We start from the raw sequence: 25,434 nt of genomic DNA, 5'->3' as shown, positions 1-25,434 counted from the left end.
AAAATGTCACAATAGTAGTACTCAAATTTGTTTGTGATGGTGGTCAAGACGGGACTTATGCAGTGGTGGAATGTTTTCAGTTTGGGAATGGTTCTACGGAGGTCTAATGCATTACTACTTCGATTCTGTCCAGGTGCGTATTTCTGAGTTTGATCACAAATGAAGGAAGTGCATTGATTCAAGTTGAGAAAAAGGTCAATCTTCTCAGTTTTGTCCTCAAATAGGATGGCAAAGGTCTTGCAAATTGTTTGAGGGCTATTGTCAGGTAGGGTTAATAGTGTGTGATTTAATGACTGTCTGACTAAATCAAATAGTTTTTATGTTGATAGGTGGCTGAGGTTGATCTCTGATCCAATGTACAAGACTTTGGGCCTGATTTAGATCTTGACGGACAGGTTACTCCATCACAAGTTATATCCTGAATTTCAGCTAATGGGATATCAGTCACCAGTGTGACAGCGTAACCCGTCAGCCAAGATCTAAACCAGGCCTTTTGGTTTTATAGACATATTTCGTGAGGTTTTCGACAGTGGGTATTTTACACCTTCTTTCTACTAATCTCAGGGTCTTCCTATCAAGAGTCAATTGTAAGGAGGCCCACTGAGCAGAGGGAATTGGTTTGATTTGTTTCAGGTTTAATAGGGCTGTTTCATTAATGATAAGGGATATGGAAGTTTGATATTGATTTGTCTTGTTGTGAGCCCTTGAGATGTTGGAATAGCGCCAAGTGATGAACAGATACTCATAGACAGGTCCATGAGGTTGATATCACTGTAGTCAGTCAACAATATAGGTGGTTTTACTTTGATTTGGTCCTCATTAGCTGTCACAAAGTCCAGGATGGAGACTATTTTATGGGTAGGAGAGGTGGACAATTGGAAGAGAACATCGTTTGGAGGAAAATGGTCAACTTAGAGACATAGGAATCACTTTCTGCTCCCCAATGCAGTTTGCGGTCACCAAGGAAGATGGGATTTGAATGAGAGAATAGTTTCTCAAGGATAAGCTATGTGATTAGTTCTACAAAGGGTGGATTGCCCAGGGGTGGCTGATAGATGAGATGGAACCTAAGCGTGTTGCATCCATTGTTTAAATTTTTATTGTGAGGCATTGATAAGTGGGGAAGTTAGTCATTGTAATTGTTTAGCACTGGATTTAGTTTTTGTGGCTGATTGCATCTCTATGTGCTCTTTTCTTAGTTCTGAGAAGCTATCCAGATTTTCTTCCAAAGGTAGTGTGGTGACAAATGTCCATGTTAATCAAACGATTTCCCTTCCAACATTTTTCTAAAGCCATTTGTCTGCTTCAGAGAGGCCGTTACCTTCTTTGGAAGTTAAAAGGGTACTGAAGTTCTACTTAGAAAGAATTATGGAAATTGGACAATCAAGTCATCTTTTTGTCACCACATCCCATTTGTGCGCATTTAGCCACTTCAAAAAAGGGTAGATTTAGATTGTTTCTTGATTTCTTTTATAGCATCATATTGCTATCTAAGCATTTTCTAGTATGCCTTTAGCCCATTCTGCTGGGTGAAGGCAGCTACCACTGCATTGCTAAGGAATGTATCAACTTCAGAAATGTGTAAAGTGACCACACGGAGGTCTCTACATACATTTACTATATATTATTTTCTTGATTCAGATTCAAGGACTGATGTCCACATGCACCAAGCCTTCTTACTGAATCTTTTTGATTAGAGTGGTTTTATTTTCTCTGTTGCTATCTTTGCCTTTAAAATAGATGGGCTTGCTATTTTGTTTAGCTCGTGTGAGTACTAATGAGGATCCCCTGAATGACTTAAGTGTAATCCTAATTCTCCTCCTGGGGAATAATCATTAAAGGCATAAACAAGTCTCCCTGCCTCTTAGAGAAGGGAGAGAAACAATAACTAGTGTTCTCTCATGATCCTTGATTCCTGTAAAAAAATAACTGTCCTTACTGCTACTGACTGGGCATGATGGGATACTGGTGGAGTGCTCTTTCTTAAAGAAGCAGTGTCAGTTTTTCAGTCTTATTTGTAGCCTACATAGCTACATTGCCCTTCTTTTCTATCACGATTCCTTTTTAAAAGGTCTTTAGGGCTCTCTAAGGTTCTAGGATGACTAATATGATCTCCAGTGCTGCTCTGTTCTTTGGACTGCATCTCTCTGTAGTGGGCAAATCATGTGCCTGAATCAGGGTCTTTTGGACTGCGATGAGATGATGCTCCCTCAGGGCAAGTCTGTGACCTCCCAGGAGGTCCATGGTTTGCATTGGAGATGGATACCTGCTCTCCTCCTTGGCCAGCAAGATGGTGGCACCAATTTGAACCTGCTAAAGAGGGTTCCAGAATGGCTCATTTTTGCCTGAGTCAATCCTCTGAGAGCCTTGGAAGTCCAATGTGCTCCAGGAGACCTGGCACAGGGGATAGTCCTTTCAGAGATCGAGCAGTTGTGGCTCAAGATGTGGAGAGGACTGGAGTTGAGGTGTGGCTGAGAGGAAATATGATGGGTGGACCCCAACCATTTAATTCTCCAGAGTGTTGAAAACTGAATCACCAGGGTGGCTGAGTACCCTGCCTGCCAAATTATTGGTCTGTCTGGCCAATTTTGAGTCCGGTGGACCACCAGGTTTACACCGAGACAGTTACATTTTCTCCTTTTGCATAAACTTTCATCCAACGACTCATGGTAGTATAGGCCAGCTGTTGTAAGCCTGCTGACTGACCGCCCTATTTAGAGTAAGTGGTCAGATGGCTTGTTTTTTTTACTGTCCGTCAGCACCCCAGGACCAAAACTATCTTAGCAGTGAGGAACAGTAAAAGTAAAAAATGTACAGCTCACATTTTGGGAAACAACTCACATGGTGTTGGGGCCATTAGTTTATATTTTTCAAAAAACAAATTCCTGCTGTCAGAGTTTGTTTTTGGAAAGTGAAAACGTTTAAAAGTTTGTTGTAAGCAAACAATAATAATTAATAACTTGTTCTTTTTTCGTGCCTTATAGGTGCAAATCCAGATTTCTCCTTATTTTTTTCAAAATATTTGGAATATTTTGAATATCCACCTACGCTTGATAAGCAGAGTTGGTCAAATGTCACCCCTAATGTATTTGAACTCTCTCATCATTTTAGTAAACAGAGATACCTGTTCAATCCTAATTTCATTGGCACTGGGATTACAGTCCCTTGACATGTGATTCCTTTATCTCCATTCACTCAAAGGTGATCAGGGAGGAGTATGCTCAAATTGTTTTTCACCCAGGCTCATAAGGATCCCCCAAAGCTGTCCCTTTCCCCACCCTTGGGTAGAATACCCTTGATATGCCAACAGTGATGTTTCAGTGCACGGAGGGGGATGATATGATCACTGATAACCTCGAACGCCCTTATAATATTCCAAATGTATTGACTCCATATAGTGTAAAGTATTTGCATCTTGTGGTCCAGCCTTAGCCACTGCCAATGCTATGAGCTTCTTTGAGCCATATTTGCCCATGCCGTGTGGGGAACGGCAGAAATAGCTACAAGTAGCCATCCTTCTGAACCTCTTAGGTGCTTATTTTTCTGAACTTTTTAGGTATGATCTTGATGCTACCAAACTAATTCTGAAATGTGGATTAGACTTGGCTGACTCTATGGCATGTTCTACGACAAAAGCAAGGATGTTGTGCAGGCTCGCATGGATGCATTCAAAGGGATTTTCCAAAAGTTTCCAGACAGCATTGATGGATATGCCATTTGATGGAGAGAAACTGCTTGGAGGAAAGAGACTGCCCCTTGGAGAGGTTTCAAATAGCCACTCTTCGGCATGCTCCCTAGAACTTGTCTCTTCAGCAAAAATGTTTCACCAGCAGTTCCTTCAACTTTGTCACTTTTTAAGCTCCCACTATTCCTGGCACAGAAAATCTTCTTATCCAGCACAGACTAGGCATCAATTATTTGTCTTCTTTCACATGAAGGGGTGATCAAACATTCAGCAGTAACTTCTCCAGTCCTACTCCCTTTTGCTGACTCAGCTGTTGCAGAGTTGCTCAAATGTGTCCTTAATTATCCTCCAACTTTCAGTCAGGGGAATGTGCCTCCATCTTGGAGATGGAGGTTTGACCTTGTTGCAGAAAGAGACCATTGAAATGGGGTCCATGGAGGAGAGGGTGTGGGATTTACATCGTCAGGGTTCCCAGGAAGGACAGGGGCCTTATCCCATTCTGAATTTGAGTCTTTTTTAAAATTGTATTCATTCGTCCTTCAGTCCAAGATACTGTCCCCGAGTCAAGTTCTATTGACCTTGAATGCACCCCATTGCAAGGTGATTTGAGATCTCCTGGGTGCCTATTTTATCACCCCCATCCTCCAAGCCACAGCCATTATCTATGTGTCATGTTGAGTTCTTATCACTATCAATTCAGGAGTCTGTCTTTTGACCTCAAGATCACACTATGGGTTTACACTAAAGTGCTGGCAGTACTGGCAGATTCCCTTGAGAGACTGAGGGTCACTGATTGGGGGTCACCAAATTTCATTAAAAGGATGACAGGCTGGGGAAGGTAAGTTTACCCAGTTAGATTCAGGCAACTTATCATGCACCATGGCCAAGCTCCATTGCCTCAGCTTCTCTTGTAGTCAATAGATGTCACACCTGACTCTGATTGACCTTTCCCTGGATATGGCCTGCAGGAAGTATTTTATTCCTCAGAGGATCTGGGGCATTCTAAGTAATATCCTTAAGTCCAGTGCCCATTTGAGACCTTAAACAACTCCTCCTTTTGGGCCAAATGGCGGCATGCATTTTCATGGTACTATAGGTGTGGTGAATAAGGTCTCTCTGGTGCTGCCTTGTGTGTTAGTGGCCCCGGCATCAGCAAAGTTTCTTTGCTCAGGTTGTGCCCTCTGCTCTGCACCCTGTCCTTTCCTCCTTGTAGTTTCCTGTCGGATGCCTTCTGTCTCCAGTGGAGATCTTAGAACCCATTCTCAAAGGTAAACTTACACATGAATAAATCTACTCGTGTACGTTTAGTCATACATTTTTCAGTAATTTTACTACTTTTGTCTATTCACCATCTCCAAGCATAAATTCACCGAAAAGTGTAGATGAACAAATCCTCACCCCCTGAAACATGAGGTGCAGTCAGTAAAAACATCATATGCAATAGTAAAGTTACCACTAGTAATGACTTTACAACATATTTGATACTCCCCATACATGGCGGAGACCTTTACAGTCGGAGATCTCCCTATGATAAAATACTGGGAAAATTCATTAAAGTAAAACATTTATATATATATATATATATATATATATATATATATATATATATATACTGAAAAAACCATAGGTTTCACACATGTTATAGTTAGCTGTACATTTCACTCGTAAAAAAGCAATGAAATTCCGCCGTTATAGTTAGTGCAGGCAACTATAACTCACGCGACCGCAATCCTCTGCTGATGCTAATACTGTATTTAGACACTTATTTGCCCATGTCTTCTTCCATTAAATTTTAGCTATACATATATTACAAATATTTTTTTTTCATAAAGACACATATGTCATCAGCAGAAGATTGCGGTCGCGTGAGTTATAGTTGCCTGCACTAACTATAACGGGGGAATTTCATTGTTTTTTTACGAGTGAAATGTACAGCTAACTATAACATGTGTGAAACCTATGGTTTTTTCAGTGAATTTGCAAGGTTTTTTAAATGCTAATTCCTAACTATAACGTGTGTGAAACCTATGGTTTTTTCAGTGAATTTGTACGGTTTTTTAAATGCTAAGTTACTTTACGCCATTCGTGGCGTGCGCGCCCAGTTAACGCAGTTCGTTCCGTGCGCGCACCGCGCGCCCACTTTACGCAGTTAGTGCCGTGCACGCACGGTGGTCACGCGGTGCGCTGCGCGCACCGCGTGCCCACGTTATGCGGGATGGGCCATGTACGTAAGTAGGTAAGTAACTTATTAGCCTTTCTTGTCCAGGAAAAAAAACAATGTCATGCTTTACGTGAGTGGCCAGTGCCACTGGTGGACCTGTTTTTGATTTCTAAAGGACTCAGTAAAATACCATACTCTGTCTGCACAGGTCACTTTAGCAGGATTTTCTGGCTCCTCTGCATCTTCTAATAGTGGAAACTAACACAGCAATGCCACCCTAAGGTCGAGAGGCAGGCACCAGGGTTCTTGCTGGACAGCTCAAGTAAAGTGTCTGAACATAAACATAATCATTTTCTCCTGCAGGATACCAACAGGAGCTGAACTACAAGCATGATGACGGCTCCTACAGTGCCTTTGGGAACAGCGATGACTCTGGTAGCACCTGGTGAGTAAACATAGATAGGGTAACTGTGTGCAAGTGCCTTTCTACAGCATGTTTCTGCATGCCTTCTGCAGTCTCTGCTGCTGTTAATTCATTCAGTAGCTTTTGCATGAAGGAGGGTCCCTAACTCGGTGAGTAAAGAAATGAAATAGAGCTTTAAAGATACCTTGCCAACTCCTTCAACAGACTGGTTCTTTTTTTTTTGTTCTATTTCTATTTTTTTTTCTTCTTGTTTCTGTCATTCTAGTGTTTCCTCCTCAATGTTTCAGTCATCTCTAAATTCAACAGATGGTGGCCCATCAGGGTGACAGAGGTAATGCCTTCCTCCTCCCTTAAAGATGGCGTACAGTCTGTCAAACCTGGTTGGGTAATGGAACATACCAAATTAACTTTTGTTTGTGGACCCAGAGAAGGCTCTTTTTAGGCAGATTAAGCTTCCAGACTGAACAGTTCAGATATAATGGATGCTGCCATGGACAGGTGGGGGTTAAAATATTAAGAAACTATTAGCCAAAGGTCTATGGGTGCAGTACAAGATGGCTATGGCTTCATCTTCCCTATCACCTTATATATGGTGCCAACTGGCACCTGGTGTAACTTACTGAATTTCTGCACCCTTCTACTCAAGACCAGATCTTCTCTCTATGGCTTCCAAATTAGATTCCTCAGCAGATCAAATGTCTCTAAATAAGATTCCGGGGTTTAAACACTGTAGGACATTTTGTGAAAACAAGTCCTTACTGGATCCCTATGACATCCGTTTGTGGTGTCTTGGATCTAACAGTGACCCACCTGCAACTCTTGCACCCCCAAAGCCACCTGGGAGTGTTAGGCCAAACTATTTTTGTCACAGGCCCACAAGGACACCCTAGCATGGTGTCTCTCACTTCCTTCAGGTAAGTTACCAGATAGGAAATAATCCCTTAAAGGGTCACACCACAAAAAAGCAGAAACAATTCAATAAAACGTTTTATTCGCCTTCTTCCTCGAGTAAATGGTCCTGCTCAGACCTTTATGTAAACCTCATGCTATTCTCTGAGGCTGGTCATTTCTTCTTATTCCAATTCTGAAAAACACGAAGCCATTGACCAGGATGGACATTTGCAGGATGACCTGGCTATGCTCGGGTCCACTTTCCAAGGCTGGGCCCATCATTGGGAGCTTGATGATGCTAGCTCCTCTGACGATGCCACCAGGATCCATGCCTCTACAAGCTCCCGTTTTGGTTCAACTTCCAAGGAAGAATCTGTCTATCATGGCACCAACCCTTGTGTCTTTGGTACTACCTATGACATCATCACCAGCACAATACTTCCAGGTAATATTAGTTTCTCTTCAGTTTTCAAAATCGACAGACATTATCCAGGTGGGTAAGGCAATGATGATGTTTCCTTGGCAGAACACAGTCATAGGGCTCAAAGATTCAACAGAATCAGATTTTGGAAGCTGAAAACTTCCTACCTGCTTACAATATGGATTCTGGATTATACTGACACCTACAAAACACTAGCGGCCTTGACAGATATCTTGAAGGTAGAATCCCTTGTCCATCTATGCCTCTTTGCGAATATAGCTGTTCTTTTTCATCTGTGGCATAGAAAGCAGTAGAAAATTGCATTGGACCACTTTTGCGAAAAAAAGTCTGACTTCCTAACTGCAATCCAGCAGCCATCCTCAGCAGTTGCAGAACTCTTGCTCCTAGTCAATGAGGCACTTTTGAAGAAGGGGGTGCTAGCGAGCCCATGGCAAGATGGCCGCACCTTTGTGTGGCTTTGCCAGCCGTGGACTCTCATCCCACATTACCCTCGGAATGGATCATCATCCGTTGCAGTAAAATTAATAAACACCCGGAGCAGCATGTGCGGACTCAAGCAAGACTACAATTATGACAGTGTCAGCCTGTTAACCATGTGATCCTACGCCAAGAGCGCTGGTGGCATGGGCAGTGCAGTTCCGGGACAGCGGCCTGACGACAGGCGCTTTGCTGGTTGGTGGGGAGGCTCGCTGGAGACCTGCGGTGGAGCGGCTTGGAGGAGTGGGAGATGGAGACCTCCTCACCTGCGGGGTGACACTTGGCCGTTGAGCCGAGAGGGCGATCAGGAAGGCCTGCTGGAGACTGCTGATCTCCCCAGAAAGCTTGGATCGGCTCCAAGTGCCAAGACAACGAGCATGAAATGTGCATTAACTTGAGCCCTAGCTGAGGGCCTGAACTGCAGTTGTGCTCACAGATGTCTCCTGCGCCTGGAGGCTGTTTGTAACTATGGAGGAGCCGATGGTGCTTGATAGGTCTGACTACAGAAAAGGAGGCTGTTCAGTGGGCGAGTCCTGGGTGATTGGTAAGCCAAATAGAACCTGGGTGTTAGAATGTGTGCCCTGGCTTAGAAAAAACATTGTACCGCCTGATATTTCTGCTCTGCCTTACATTGTGAGCTCCTGGTGGAGCCTGATTTAGTCTGGGAGGGCCTGCGCTGTAGCTGAGAGCTGAATCTGGTGGCATATCCAGGAGGTGACTGAGGATGCGCACTGGCCTGCTGGACCAAACGTTTATCATCCTGTCCAGACTGTGGCCTGCCCTCAGGACCTGACTCAAGCTCTGGTACATTGATATAGCTGGCTGGTATAATGGGGAAAGCCGGCAAATCACAATACCATCGCAACTTCGAGTCTTGTTGCATTTCCTGACTCCAAAATATGCAGTCAGACACAGAGCAGGAGACCCAACTGCCGGAGCCTCCACTACTTGAAACCAGATGACAATGCAGCAGAACCTGCAGGCTTTCGATGGAAAGATAGACACTCTGACTCTGCCGCTGGATAATGTCGCTGCAAAGCTGGATAAACAGGCCACACGCATAACAGCAGAAGAGCAACGTATCTCATCTGTAGAAGATGAGTCGCACAACACTGCAACTAAATGCCTTAATATGGAGAAAATACTAGAGGTAATACAGGCAAAAAACAAAGACCTGGAAACGTGATCGCTACGCAATAATCTTCGCATAGTAGGAGTCCCGGAGACTACCAACACTGGCCTCCTAGAGGACTACATAGAAACAATGCTGAAAGACATATTTGGTTCAGAACAGCTCTCCACAGTACAGATTGTCAAAAGAGCACACAGATAGCTTACCACGAGACCACCACCAGGCACCGCTCCCAGGCCCATCATCGCCAGGCTGTTGAATTACCAGGATAATGTACTCCGTCTGTCTTGAGACAAGCAGATTTTAAAAAATGTAGGTTATGAAGTGGCCTTCTTCCCCAATTTCACTATGGCAGTCCAGGTGGCACGCAGAAAATTCACTTCTGTCAAGAGAAAACTACGCACAGCCAATATCCCTTCTGCGATGCTATACCCAGCCCGTCTCCGGATTGAATACGAGGTTAAACCAAGATTCTTTCCCATGCCAAGGGCTGCCTCAGAGTTTCTGAAAAATATCCAGCGACCCCAACCCAGCCCGTCGCACTCTACATCTCCACCTCATACGGAGTGACATGTGTAACTCAAGCACGCCATCGAACTCTGGGACGTGCTCGACTCATCCTCCCCTGACGTTGCCTTCCTGATGGAGACCGGAGACCTGGATGAACCCCTCATCGGCACCCGATGTTGCAATAGCCATCCCGGATGGCTACAAGATCGTCCGCAGGGACAGCACCAACAGACCGGGAGGAGGAATCGTCTGAACACCCTCAGAATCTCGACCAACACCGAAGACACCCTCAGCACCGCCGAACACCTGCACTTTCAGATCCACATCGATCCCAACACCATCCTCAGAGGAACCCTTGTCTACAGACCCCCCGCACAGTTCAGCAACTCCTTCACAGACGTCGTCAGCCCGCACGCCTTGGCCTCCACAGACTACATCCTCCTTGGAGACTTGAACTTCCACCTCGAGAACGCCACCGACAGCAACTCCACCACCCTGCTCGCCAACCTCGGACTCAAACAGCTTGTCAAGGCACCCACCCACTCTGCCGGACACACACTCGACCCCATCTTTACCACCAGCATCCACATCACCTTCAGCCACACCACCGAACTCCACTGGACCGACCACCTCTGCATCCACTTCTCCTTCGAGAAAAACACTGCACACAACCACCCGCAACGAATCCCCCACAGCAGCTGGAACAAGGTCACTGAACACCAGCTAATCACCACCCTCGCCCGAGACCCACCAACCGATCACATTGACACCGACACAGCTGTCCGCAACCTTAGGCAATGGATCAACAACGGCGCCAACACTCTCGCCCCAATTAAGAAACCCTCAAAGAGGCGCACCGACAGAAGGGCCATCTGGTTCACCACCGACCTTCAGGCATCCAAGCAGACCTGCTGAAAACTCGAGAAGAAGTGGCGTCACGAACAGACCCCGGACAACCATGAAGCCCTCAAGAGCGCCAGCCGCAGGCACCACCAACTCATTCGAATTGCCAAAGGACCTCCTTCAAGGAACGCATCGACAACAACGCACACAACAGCAAAGAGCTCTTCAACATCGTGAAGGAACCCGCCAACCCCAGCTCCTGCTCTAACGACATCCCGCCGTCACAAGACCTCTGCGACTCTCTAGCCACCTTCTTCCACCACAAGATCATAGACATCCACAACAGCTTCAACACTCAGACCCCCCCGACAGCCTCCTACACATCAGACTCACCGCCAACCAGTCACACCGGCCTCCTGCTCTCCTGGAACCACGTCAATGATGAAGACACCATCAAAACCATGAACGCCATCCACTCCGACTCACCGCCAGACCCCTGCTCTCACCACATCTTCAACAAAGCGAGCTCCATCATCGCACCCCAACTCCGGAAGATCTTCAACAGCTCCTTCGAGACCGCCACCTTCCCAGAGAGCTGGAAACACGCAGAGATCAATGCCCTACTCAAGAAACCCTAGGCGGACCCTAAGGACCTCAAGAACTTCTGGCCCATCTCCCTGCTCCCGTTTCCGGCGAAAGTCATCGAGAAGATTGTCAACAGACAACTGACCCGTTTCCTCAAAGAGAACAACACACTGGACTCAACCCAATCCGGATTCCGCAGCAACCACAGCACCGAAACTGCCCTCATTTCCGCCACCGACGACATCAGGACCCTGCTGGACAACAGCAAAACCGTGGCCCTCATCCTCCTAGACCTCTCGGCCGCCTTCGACACCATCTGCCACCACACCGTTCGCACACGCCTCAACAACGCAGGGATCCGCGAAAAAGCCCTGGACTGGATCACCTCCTTCCTCACCGACAGAACCCAGAGAGTCCGCCTCCCTCCATTCCGATCCAAATCCACCAAGGTCACCTGCGGCGTACCCCAATGATCATCCCTCAGCCCGACCCTTTTTAACGTTTACATGGCACCACTCACCAACATCGCATACAGAACGCCTCCGCAAGCCACCGTTCCATGCATCCACCGAACGACCACCAGCGGCAGATCCGTCTCCCACCTCGGCACCAAGACATGGAAGACCCTCCCCATCCACCTGCGACAGACCCGGGACCTGCTGACCTTCAGGAGACTCCTCAAGACCTGGCTGTTCGAGCAGAAGCAGCTCCCCCCCTTAGCGCCTTGAGACCCTCGCGGGTGAGTAGTGCGCTCTACAAATGCTTGATTGATTGATTGATTGTAAGTGGCAGTACAAAGAACTGTAAGTAGAACATGGTAGAGCATAGTACTGCCTAATGTCTAAATACTGAAACATTGCAGTAGACTCAGTCCTCTGCCATATGAATCGATATATATCAAATCAATGGAGCGCTGCTGCCTAGAACTCGCTGAATCTCCATGATGCCTTATTCAGACTCGGAACTGAACTGAAGAGTCTAGCAAGTTAATTGATACGGCTGCGGACCACTACGGCATGATAACACAATCTGAGGTATCACTCAGTTATCCCCCAGAGCTTTTCCATCAATCCACATATGACTTCTTTGTCTCCAGCCACCCCGCGCTGCAGGATATACTTCTGGCCTCCAGCTGTCCCTACGAGGGTATACACTAACTGTTATTTTTAGAATGAATGTGATAACTTTGAGAGTTAGCAGTGTATGGTCAATGTCTCTGTTTTTGTTGTTATGTTATGCAGGGAATTTCTTTGGCATGATTGGCATGCTGAAATGGGTGGTGGGGCTTGGGGGCCATTTATTACATGCTTTTGTTACAGTAAATCATTAAAACCTACATTTCTATACCACACAAGCCCAGATAATATGCTTCCATGATGCGTTGCAAGTCTATACGTCACCAATGCGACACATACGCTGGGTCGGGTTAGACTTTTAATTTGGAATGTACATGGGTTAAATAACTCCCCAAAAATCTTGCCTATTTGGATAGGCACTAGTATTAATGCAAGAAACACATCTTACATAGGCGAGTGATTTACAGGTGAGCTCTGAGTGGGCCACAGTGAGAGCAACCTCTTCATACTCATCTTACTCTGTGGGTGTTCTCATACTGATAAAAAAGGGACTACCATTCACGCTCACCCACACGAAATCAGATGGAAAATGACAATACACACTAATACAGGGCAGCCTATGCGGCGAAACAGTCACCATTATTAATACATATGGGCCGAATGTTGATGATCCTGACTTTTATTGCAAGTTACAGAGGATGTTGTACACCCTGCAACCGGTAATATTACTTTGGGGCGGGGATCTCAACACATACTTAGACCCTACACTGGACCAAAATGCTATGACTGACTGGATGGGTAAACAATCCTCCATGATTGTCCGTGATATAATGGAGGCACATGACTTAGTTGACATATGGAGAGTGCGGCACACAATTACTAAAGAGTGCACCTATATCTCCTCAGTGCTGGACTATTGGTTAATATCAAGAGAACTTAACACATGGGTTGAGACGGTCCTACATCTACCTAGGATATTTTCGGATCATTTGTTGGTATTACTAGACATGTCAATTCCCACACATTGCCCACTGTAATTTCATTGGAGAATACAGACCTCTTCTTTATTATATCCAGTCTTTAGAGATGAGGTGCAGGAAGCCATCCTTCATTAGTTCCTAAATACATTATGGAAAGCATTCAAATTCACTATAAGGGGAACATGTATGGGGTTACAGGTAGGAGTCCCTTAGATCCAGGATGCTCACCATAGAAAGTTTGCTACAGGGGCTGGAGAGATGATATGAGGCGCAACACACACTTACCATGTTAACAGAAATCAGAGAGTTGGTCTCTGAATACAACGAGATCGCAGCACAGGAAGTGAAGCACAGGTTTAGACGTTGGGTGGTGAGATCTTACGGAGAGGGCGGGAGACAAGGCCTTAGTGTGGCTGCTAAGATAAAAGAGCAGCAAACACAGGCACATATTGTGGGACTCAAAACATGCGATGGGAGGACATGCTACAACACGCCGATATACTGGCTCAATTCGTGGAATATTACTCAGATCTTTATGGACCGGGTGAGGCTACATCTGCAGCTGAAATGGCCACCTACTTAGATGAGCTAACACAGGCGTGGCTTTTCCCAGGGCAACAGGAGTTTCCTTGTGCAACCTATTATAGTGGAGAAGGTGCGGGAAGCTATTAATTCATTACCAGATGGGAAAGCATTGTGTAGTGATGGGATACACAGTTAATTCTATAAAGAGTATGAAGACCTTCTGGCATCGCACCTCCGTGAGATGTCCATAGAAGCCTATGAGAAACAAAGACTGCCCCCAAACTTTTGTGAAGCACTTACTGTTACACTTTTAAGGCCAGGCAATAACCCAGTACGATGTGACTCATATAGACCGCTGTCACTTTTGAATATAGATACCAAGCTCCTGGCAAACATTATAGTGACCTGGCTGCTGCCGCTTCTACCCACACTGGTGCTACTCGATCAATCCGGATTCGTATCGGAATGGTCAACTTCACAAAACCTGCGAAACCTATTCGCGATCCTGCAAAAACTGAACCCCTCCCTTAAAGCGGCAGCTGTTCTGCTTGATGCAGGAAAAGCCTTTGATTCCATACAATGGAACTATATATGTTCGATGTGCTCCACCGCATGGGTATGTCCAGATGTTTACTCGATGAATAGGTTTGCTACATCAAGACCCTGTGGCTAGAGTGGGCTTCAATAACAATACACCATACCTGAAACAGATATGCAGGGGCACGCAACAGGGCTGTCCCTTATCGCCCTTGTTGTTTGTGATTGCACTGGAGACCCTTGCGTGTAGACTAGGACAAAGACACGCAGCAGGATTAGACAACATCCACTCGCCATTTCATTATAAGCGGACGACATGGTACTTTATGTCCGCAACTAAGACACGCAGCTGTCCTCTCTGATACGCAAATATATAAAGTAAGAGAGACACTCTGGTCTCAGAATTAACTGGGATAAATCAACCATATCCCCCATGATGACAAGCACTGTGCCACACGCGCTTGATTTTTCCACATGAGTGGAGAGAGGAACCAGTCAAGAATCTGGGGGTTTGGATCCATAGAGATCTCGAGATTGTTCTCAGGGAGAACTATGGCCAGGCAATCTCCAGACTGGAGATACAAGTGGCGCAGTGGATACAATTGCCTTTTGTTGGACTTGGCCCTTCTTGGCAGGTTCACCCCTGAACTTTTTGCCTTAAGCTCTGACATGGTGGTAGTGATTTTAGGCCTCTCGGTACTTTAGCACTGTAGCCCAGTATAAAGTGTGAGCGCGCTCTCAGTGCGTGTGGTGAGATTGACCTGCCCCCCCATAGGAATGCATGCGAGATCCCATTTCTAACACCCCTGTCACTAGTAGACAGAGTGGCGGTAATGAAGATGGTTGTCCTACCTCGCTTACTCTATCTGTTTGTCAATGAACCACTCAACCTAAACAAAGCCTTCTTTCATACTCTGCACTCCCATTTAACCATGCTGGCTTGGGCGGGCAAGCATCCCCACTGTAGTGGGGGGACACTGACCAGGCGACATGCGCAGGCAGGGTTTGGTGCCCCAGATATGTACCTATACTATTTATGCACGCAGGTGCACTTTGTCCACAACTGGTACACCCCCAGCATCTTCCATACTTAACAATTGAAGCAGATGACACTCACCCCACACTGCTAACCGCCCTTCTGCCACGTTCACAACGGATGGTTGCTAGAACAGAAATGAATACAATTAATAGCACTATCAAAGCCTAGCAAAAACTGGCAGCGCTGTAAGGGAAGGTGCCGATGTATGCCCCAGATATCTTTGTTACACAGGAGCACAAAGCCCTGGATATTCTAGCAGAGGTTGGCCTAGTTATGATTGGAGGTATATCAGAAGGGTACATTTATATCCCTAGACACTGTTTTATTACACCTTGACAGTACCCTCCTCCTATGGTTCATGTATCACAGACTTCGTGAGGCACTCAAAACACTCTACCCGCAGGACCCAGATGCACCACCAGTGCTGGGAATGCTTCAGGCCATGCTTACCAGTACCTCCCACAAAAGGTTAATCACTGGATTGTATAACACCACTCAGTCAGTCTCCCCCCAATCAGATCAGACACATAGATAAATGGAATAAAGTATTGGACTCTCCGATCACGCTGAAAGACTCGGAATATTGTTGTGCACTCACTGGCTGACTCACGACTAATTGCAATTTATGAATCATACATTTCAAATACCTGCAGCAACTATATTACACCCCACACCAGCTATGGCCTGCGGGTGTTTGCTGACTGTATGCGGTGTGGCCCATCTGGTGCTGATTATGCATTTGGCATGGTGATGCAAGAAGGTACAATGCTTCTGTGCACAAGTTACCTAGGCTCTATCAGCAATGGTGATGGAACCATAGCTTGCACCCCACAAATCTGTATCTTAGGACTTATCACAGACCTACAACCCTCGATCCGTAAGCTTGTGGCGATTACACTATTACTAGCAGAGAGAAAGATGGCTCAAAACTGGATTGGGGGGGGGAGACAAGCACCAGAATTTGATCAGTGGCTGATAGATTTATCGTAGCGCAAAGACCACTTAGACATATATGCAGAAGAACTACCAGTAGCTTTGAGGCCCAAAGACATATGGTCTCTGTTTATGACGTCACTAACAGCACAGTTGCATGATGGCCCACCGGACTTGCTAGTCCTTCCCTGAAGTGTAATTGTGCCGTGTTTGCAAATCATGAGGTATTAGTGAGGTAGGGCTTAACACTGTGCTGGAAATGCAATATATGAGTTGTGATGATACTGTGGATGTAATATTGCATGTTTTATACTAAAAATATGAAGAAAGAAATGATTTTAAAAAATGAGGCGCTCTTGGAGCGTGTTCTGACTACCTGGTAGAAATAGTTTTTGAGCCCGGCAGAGTCTGCTAGTCAAACCTTATCTGCCAGGTTGAATCTACATGCTTTACCTAGGAACCCTTCAGCCTGTGAATTGAATTTAGTTTTTTCTCTATAGGCAGAAAAGTTTTGGTTGAGGGAGCAATGACAATAACAAGTGCCTTCTTGGCTGTTAATTGGTGAAGATCCCTGTAATCAGACTTCCTGAGTACAGGAAGTAACTTCTCAGATCTGCTCAGTGATGCTTTGGATACATTCAAGCAGATTTTGAAATGCGGGCTGATTTCCACAGATTTTGTGTCTCAGTCCATAGCCAGAGCACTTGCTTTGCACAGTTATGTCTGGATGCATTCCAAAGGCTTTTCAGGAGGTGTCCAAACACACCTAATTTACATATTCTTTGATGGTGAGCTTCTTTTCTAGTAGAGCCTCACTCATCACTTCTTCCTGGAACTTTTTAAAACAGTTGTGCCACAGTGTGCTTGCTCAGCCCTACTTCCCTTCCAAGGCAGTTCCACCCATCGTATAGATACTTCTGTGGCTCTTACAGAGAACAGTGCTTATAGCAACATCAGCTTTCCTATCCTCTTTAGCTGCCCTCGTCAACCACATTTCTTCTTTTGTGGCAGGGCTGTACATAAGAAATGTCAGTAAGACTAGCAGCTGTAGCTTCAGACTCTGCTGCCTGAAACCCTATTTGACTCCCCCCCCCCCCTCTGTTGCCAGTGCCAGATGAAGGTCTCCCATTTAACCGCCAATTGGGAGATGATAACGATGGATCACTGCATACTTCATCTTATCTCCTGCCAGGAAGAGATCTCTGACATATACCTCGATCTTCAGGGTCAAGGTTCTTTTCATGCTGAACAAAGAAGAAGAATGGGGCATGGTAGTTTATTCCCTTTAGTTCTTTTTTCCCCCAAGAAAGATGGAGGCCTCTGACCTATTCTGGTCCTATGGCTTTTAAATCTCTTAATTCAGAAGGACAAGTTCAAAATGTTATCCCTAAGTAAGATTCTGTTGGCCCTAAGTGTGAAACATTGACTGGTGTCCATGGAACTCTAGTTTGCCTACTTTTAAATGACATTTTGCTGCACTTACAAACGTAACCTTTGATTCACAGTGAGGTCTCAGTACTCTCAGTTTGTGATTCTGCCATTAAGTGTGAAGACTGTCACTCAAGGGGTGTGCTGACCCTGGTGGCAACTTTGCTCAGGTGGTCGGGAGTCCATGTATTTTTTATAATTGGACGACTGGCTGGTGAACACAGAACCACCTGTGCTAGTCTCAGAAATCAAAAAACATCTTGAAAATAGCAATACACTCCTGCACACCTTTGGCTTTGCCTTTATTTCCTAGAAGTCCTACCTCATCCCCCACAGAGGTTGATTGGAGTAGTGCTAGATGCAATTCATACAGAGGCTTTTCGAGCTCCACGGAGGTCTGTAGCGATTCTGGATATGATTTCTAAATCAGGTTTAGATCCCAGTTATGCAAGTCCTATAGCTGTTAGGCTGCATGGTTTTGTGCATTCTGTTCGTCCCGCACTCCAGATGCGGAATGAGGGCCTGTCGGTGGCCCCTGAGGTGGCAATGGCTAAATGATGTTTTCCTTTGTTTTTGCAAAACCTGCATTGATGGTTGCGTTCCCAACACTCTTGTTGGATCATCCATTCAGCTCTTACAGTTACTGTCGTCTGTGGTTATAGACCCACCCTCGATTTAGTGGAATGCCTAAATGGGCGACATGATGGTGTTGCAGCGTGGAATACAAAATCCCTCTCTCCGTCACAGACCAAAGATCTCACAAACACACTCAATCAATACATTCACTGGTGGGGCCCATAACACCAACATTCATTCTCTATCAGTCTGCTTTTCTAGAGAGGTGATTGTTCCATCCGCTGAAATGAAAGAAAATACCCTTTTGACCCTAATGAGCAATAAATCCACCTAACCTTCTTTAACTCATTTGGCCCTAAATTCCACTTCTGGTATCCCTCTCATAGTTTGGTCGTGGATCAGCTAGTTGCTGGTTTAAGTGATTCTCTAATCCTCTATTCCCTTTGCATTAATACATTTCATAAATCAAACAACCCGACTCAATTCTGTAATAGATCAAATCAATCTTTATCTAATTAATCGAGATTAAATCATTGGTTATTCAAGCAGTCGACCATCATATTTACCTATTCTGGCTAATTGTCGTCCTCTAAGTCAAATTCAGTCGTTCCGTCACTCTATGCCCTTTTTATTCAAGAGTTCAGTTCATCAGGAAGTTGGGCATCAGCTCAGTCCGTCAAAGATTCAGGGAAACAGCTGTCCAGCAGTGTCACCGTCCTCTCCCTCAGCATAACATCAGGAAATCAAAAAGCACTCCCTCCAACCTCACTATTCTATCATAATTTATAGGGAAAATCGACATAATATTGTAGCAAATATTGGTTTTCGCATCCCCTGATTGGCTAGTCCATGATCGTATGACAGGTTCCCACAAAAGTAATGTCTCTTAGCTCATCGGTCTTGATCGTTTCGGTTTAAAAAAGTCGCCTTATTGTTCTTTTGGAGAATTGGCTTGTTTCTCAGGGCGTCCTTGGTGGGTACAGTCTGGTTAGGGTCAAGAGGAGGCCACTGTTGCTGGCGTTAGCGTAGGCGAACTTCACTCAGAACCTCATGAAGCAGCTCATGTCACGTCAAATACAGAGGGCGGCCATTTTTCGATAGGCCCGAATGGAGAACTTAAGCAAAGAAACACAAAAACGTAATTAATACATAGAAATTACAAATAAAATGTTATTCCCTCGCTAATACCCATATGTGTGCGTATTTATCTAGCAAAAAGCAACACTTAATGCGGGTTATACTTACTTTATATAACACAAATCACAAATACACCACGAAAGCAACATATACCATGCAATATTCTAATTGTCTATCATTAGTATGCGTACATATTTTAATTAACGTATTAATTAGGCCATGCAAATGCAAATCCCACGTGTAATTTATATATTAGTAAGGTTGGTAAGTATCCACAGCAAATCAATTAATAAGATTACTATTAGTTAATTAATCAATTAAGGAGAGGGTATACAAACATTTTAAATTACCCGCTCCTAGCAATCCAACATTTTTGTTCTCTTTTATGGAAATGTTCAAAATGTGTTCTTGCTCTTATTCATAATTCAGTTTCCCCTAATTCTTCTCTTTTTGTTGTTTTATACATACTCTGCTTCCATTCTTCCAATTCTATCTCTTTAAATGCTCTCTCTCCTGTTCCTTGTCTTTCCTCCTTAGATTTTCTCTTTTTGATCTTTTCTTAGTTTTCTTATTTTTACAAAAAATACACCTAACCTTATCACTAATATTATGAAAATCACAAATGTTAGTGGAAACAATATTTTACCAATAAAGGTACTACCTAACTTAACTAAGAAATTTTTAATAGCTGATATCTTCTTTCCAATCTTTTCCCAAACACCTTCAACCTCCAGTGGTGTAATTTCGTCATGCAATTCTGTAATATTTTTAATGTAAATTTTCAGATCTTTACTTTCATCAGGAATGTAAGTACAACAATGTGGAACTTTCAGCATTCCACAGACTCCACCCTCTTTTGTCAATAGTATATCAAGGGCAAGTCGATTTTGCATTACCATAGCACACATGGCAATCATTTCAGTGTTTACCAATAAGAATCCTCTAGCGGTGCTTGTTGACAAGCGATCCACTACTGTTGATAATCTTCTAATTTTGTTTGCATTCAGAGATATTCCCACTGCTGGTATCAATGCTCCAAAAATGTCACCCACAATTTCTGCCCAAGATTCTCTTTTACTACGTACTAAATGATTAAGCTATGTACACCATCTTCTCCTCTATCCATGTGAAAGATTTTTGGAAAAAACAGGCCTACGTAACATGTGCCATACCAATGGTCTGGCAAACGATAATATGCCCTGTTCCCACAAATGAAATACAGTCCAGGGAAAACTGTATCTCTTCCACTTTTAAATCCCCATCCACCCATGATTCGGTATGTATCATGGCACTCACTATTACCTAAAAAGTAATTATCATATACAGTTTGATTTCTTCTAATGCACAATTTCCCTTTCTGAGGCCAATCTAATGCCAGAGTTGGATTAGTTTCACTCTTCAAATGTTTTTCCATTTCTACATCCCAGACAGTTTTCTCCACTTTTCCTTCTGAAGCCTTTCTTTGCATTTTCAGTCTCCTTTCCTCGACCATGTCTAAGAATGTCTTTTCCTCTTTCTTCAAACTGCAAGTCAAATTGTTGTTAAATATGTATTCTAAGTTAGTTCTTTAGTTTCTAAGAAAAAATCACCTAATACTTTAGCAGGTTTTACCTTATTTAGTTTGTTATTAGCAGGTACTTGCGCAAAAATGTTATCTACATCTGAAAAATAATATTCTAATTTTCCCATCTGATAAAATAAACTAGCTATTACACTACATGTCATTCCATACGTTGCTGGAAGGTGATGATAAGTCACTCCCTCTGACACAGATGCAGGTAACTGCATGCAAACGTAGCAGTCCCTTACGTCCATTGTCTTTACGTATTCATACAATAATTTTGAAAACACATTATTAGAAAAATCATTGATAGACCTGTCTTTATGTAAATAATTATTATCTATTCTAGTCGGAACTAACTTTTGAATCTTCCCTATATTAGTTATGTTTTCATTATGTCCTTCTAGTGTGTCGATAGTAACCTTGAAAGAAATTAGAAGAGCAAGTATGCTCCACAGAAGCATTAATAATCCTGTACAACAACAACACATTTTACACCATCTTTTCATGAATGTACATCTACCTTTGCTACTATCTATGTTAGCCATCTTTGCTAAAATGGACTGTGTCTTTTGACTTAGCCTCTTTCACTTCACAACTAGTTTTTCTAACCTAAGGCTCTAAACACCTATCTGGTTCTACCAGTTTCTACGTTTTACTTAGTTTATTATTTTCTGCATCAACAGCTTTCTGGTTCTATTCAGTTTGGCATCTCATCATTCTTTGCCTCCTTCTCGTAATCCGGATACAGAATTTCCTGAACTTCTGCTTCTTCTTCTCCAATGTTGGACAAGAGAACTCTCAGGATTTCTGACTCTTCCTCTTCTTTAACCACTTTCAGTACAGTCTCCTCTGGATTTCCTTGACTATCTGCCTCTTCTCCATTTTCAGGCAGAGCCACATACGTCCATTCTGGCGACTTATACTTCTGGTTAGCCTTCCTGGTTCTTTTACCTTCTTTATTCAGAATTGTTTCTTCTTCTTTCGATTTTTCTTGACTGGTCACTTCATTCACCTGTTCAGCCCTTGGTGAAGTCACTCGTGTCAGCCGATATCTCAATTTCTTTATTTTATTTGGCCCTACATCATCCTTTGCAACTCTTTTCAGTGTACCTCCTTTGTTGTTCTTTTCATCTCTCCAAGCTCTCTTTCTTAGGACTCGACCTTCAGGTATTTCATTTTCGCTTTCTTCTGACTCTGTCTCAACTTGCTTTTTCTTTCCAACGACTTCTTCTTCCACCACTTGTTTTGTTTTCCCTACTACTGTCCCTCCTCGGGTCTCCGACACGCAATCTTCCTGCTGACTACTTGTCCCTTCACCTAACTAGATGTTGCAGTTCCCTACACCTCCTCGGGAGTCTTCCACAGAAATCTGTCCCTCTCTCTCTGTACCTGTCCCTTGTTCACTTAAATCTGTTATTTCAGGTGGAATTTCTCTCAGTCTTTCATCTGGTACTTCCTTTTCCCGAATTTCTTTTACTGCTTCTTCATTATCTTTTCCTTTCTTCTTTCTATGTCCTTTTCTAGGGCCTTGTGTCCCTTGTTCGATTTCAGAATCTGAACTGGGGACCAATGCTAGACTTGGTTCTGTTGCCCCCCTTATAGAGTTTTCTTGTGTTTTTAACTCTTCTTCATCTGACTCAGTTCTTGACTCTGATTCATCGTAATATTCTTTTTCTGTGCTGTCCACTGGATTTGGTATCCTCAAAGTATGACTGGCATGGATCCAGTTTTTCAGTCCAGCACACTTCACAGCTGTTGTCGTGGTTAGAATGACTTGTCTTGGTTTTCCCCACCTTGGAACCAAACAGTTTATTTTTCTGTGGACTTTTATCCTTACCCAGTCTCCTGGGCTCAGATCATGGGCTGGCTTCTTTTCAAGGGTGGTGGCATCCGCTCCAACCTGATGAAACACAGAATGAACTGCGTCAGCCAGGTTTTTTACAGTATTCCAATACCATGTCATCAGTTATAGTCATCAGCTTGTTGACTGGTATAAAAACGTGCCTCATGGTGCGTCCCATGATTATTTCATGAGGACTTAACCCTGTAGTTCTGTCTGGAATTGATCTAATAATCATGAGTACTAGAGGCAAGACATCAGGCCATTTCATACGTGTGGCCAAACACATTTTCCCAATTCTATTTTTGATAGTACCATTCATCTGCTCCACCACACCAGAAGCCTCTGGTCGGCAGGCACAATGTAGTTTTTGTTGTACATTTAATGCTTCACAAATCAATTTTACAATCTCATTATGGAAATGTCCTCCTCTGTCTGATTCAATGGTCACTGGGAACCCAAACCTAGGGATGAACTCTCTCAGAAGTAGATTTGCCACTGTCATCCCATCATTTCTTCTTGTTGGAAATGCATCCACCCACCTAGAGAACAGGCAGACCATAACCAAAACATACCTCAATCTGTTACAGGGAGGCATTTCAATGAAATCCACCTGCATCCTGGTAAATGGCCCTCCTTCTCGGCCTATTGTTCCTAGACTCACTACTGTCTTTCTCCCAGGATTGTATTGCTGACATATTAGGCATCTCTGACATAGACTTTCTGCGACAAGTCTAAACTTTGGATTGTACCAGGTCTGCTTAAATGACCTGATCATACCATCTCTCACTATGTGTCCCTGGCCATGATACATCCGTGCCATGGTAGACATCATGCTATCAGGCATAACTGGTCTTCCATCTCGATAGACCCACACATGATCCTTTTCCCTTGGTGCACATCCTGCTTTTACCCACTGTTTCATTTCCTCATCGCCTGCCTCTTCCTGCAATTGTCTTACTTCTTCCCAAGTTCCCACAATGTTAGTAAACATCAAGGAGCAAGAAAACTGTAGTATCCTGCATGTTATATTGTAAGGTGTTTTACCAGCCCTGCTCTGCCAGTGCCTGGGCTCTGACTCATTAGAATGTTGAAGTCATGATGTGCCTAGAAATGTTGGGACTGAGAGAGGCAGAGTGACAGTTGGTCATGGGCTGAGCAGCTGCCTGGCAGCTCCTGGTAGGGCTCTGAACTACAACATATCTACATGATGTCCTGCACCTTTTTACTTGTTATCTTCATGGAATAAAGCATCCTGAAATTCTACCTTCCTGAGTGGACCTTCATTACTACAAAAACATTTCCCTTTCCTTAGCCCGATTGACAGAATTCTGATTGCGTGGCAATATTGTGCCATGTCATTGGCGTATCTATTTCCTGTGGTGATGTAATCGCCACCTTGACTATAAGCAGCACATTTCACAACAGCCAATTGTCTAGGCAGCTGTATCGCCTCAAGCAACTTTCCAACCACTTCAGCATTCTTAATAGGGGTTCCACTTGAGGTCACGAAACCTCTTTGTAGCCATAGTTGGCCAAAATCATGGACAACCCCGAAGCCATACTGGCTGTCAGTTATCACAGTCACTCTCACACTTTTCCCGATCTTACATGCTCTTGTTAAGGCCACTAATTCCGCTACTTGTGCTGATTTTACTCCTTTCAGATAGGATGCTTCCAACACTGCTGCAACTGTGCATACTGCATATGCTGCACTTAGCACTCCTTCATCTGTTCTCAAACATGACCCATCAACAAACATCACAAAATCACTTTCTGGCAAAGGTACATCTTTTATATCTGGTTGTGGTTTTGTGCAGTAATCAAGCACATCCAGACAATCATGATCGGCTTCATCTCTTACCTCCACATTCTCAGCATCAGGTAACAATGTTGCAGGATTCACATTCAAACATCTCGCCAGGCTTACATTAGTTGCACCTAACATGACCTTTTCATACTTAGTCAGCCGACTGTGGGTCATATACTGAGTACGACTCCTTGTTAAAAGGATCGCCACATCATGAGGTACAAACACTTTCAATGGATATCCCATCACAATTCCTTCACTATGTTCCAAGCTTCGACATGTTGCGGCTACTGCTTTCAAACACCCAGGTAAAGCTACAGCTACTGGGTCGAGCATTGATGAAAAATATGCAATTGGTCTCCTCATCTTTGCATGCTTCTGTATCAACACAGAGAGTGCACATCCGTTTCTCTCACTGCAATACAACTCAAACTCTTTCTCATAATCAGGCATACCTAATGCAGGTGCTTCACACAATCCATCTCTCAATCGTTTGAATGCTGCCAATTCTTCTTTGTTCAACTCAATGGGATCTTTCACATCACTTCTCGTCAGTTGTACCAAAGGTTTTGCTATCAAGGAGAAGTTACTAATCCACTGACGGCAGTACCCTACCATTCCCAGAAACATTCTCACCTCTCTTTGAGTCATGGGGGCTCTCATTCCTTTTATGATTCTGATTCTGTCTATTGTTATTTTCCTCAGTCCTTCTCAATTTTATGTCCTAAGTACTGTACTTTTTTTTTACAAAACTGCAAATTTGATGGTGACACCTCAGTCCTCCATCTGCCAAATGATTCAACAATGCTATAGTGTCTACCTCACAGGCTTCACGTGTT

The 25,434-nt window shown here is 44.0% G+C and overlaps 1 protein-coding gene across 2 annotated transcripts in view; it reads left to right on the top strand.

Annotated features, from left to right (window-relative positions):
• LOC146812807 (alpha-2-macroglobulin-like protein 1) overlaps window positions 1–25,434 on the top strand; it is a 747,116-nt gene that overhangs the window by 565,758 nt on the left and 155,924 nt on the right. For both annotated transcript variants that reach the window (XM_085619917.1, XM_085619918.1), the window contains exon 25: window positions 6,210–6,291. In XM_085619917.1, the coding sequence (XP_085476043.1) occupies window positions 6,210–6,291 (82 nt within the window). The remainder of the gene's footprint in view (window positions 1–6,209; window positions 6,292–25,434) is intronic.

Source organism: Triturus cristatus, chromosome 7 (genome assembly GCF_964204655.1).
Source record: "Triturus cristatus chromosome 7, aTriCri1.1, whole genome shotgun sequence".
Classification (NCBI taxonomy): domain Eukaryota; kingdom Metazoa; phylum Chordata; class Amphibia; order Caudata; family Salamandridae; genus Triturus; species Triturus cristatus.
This window is presented reverse-complemented; position numbering and strand designations above follow the sequence as displayed.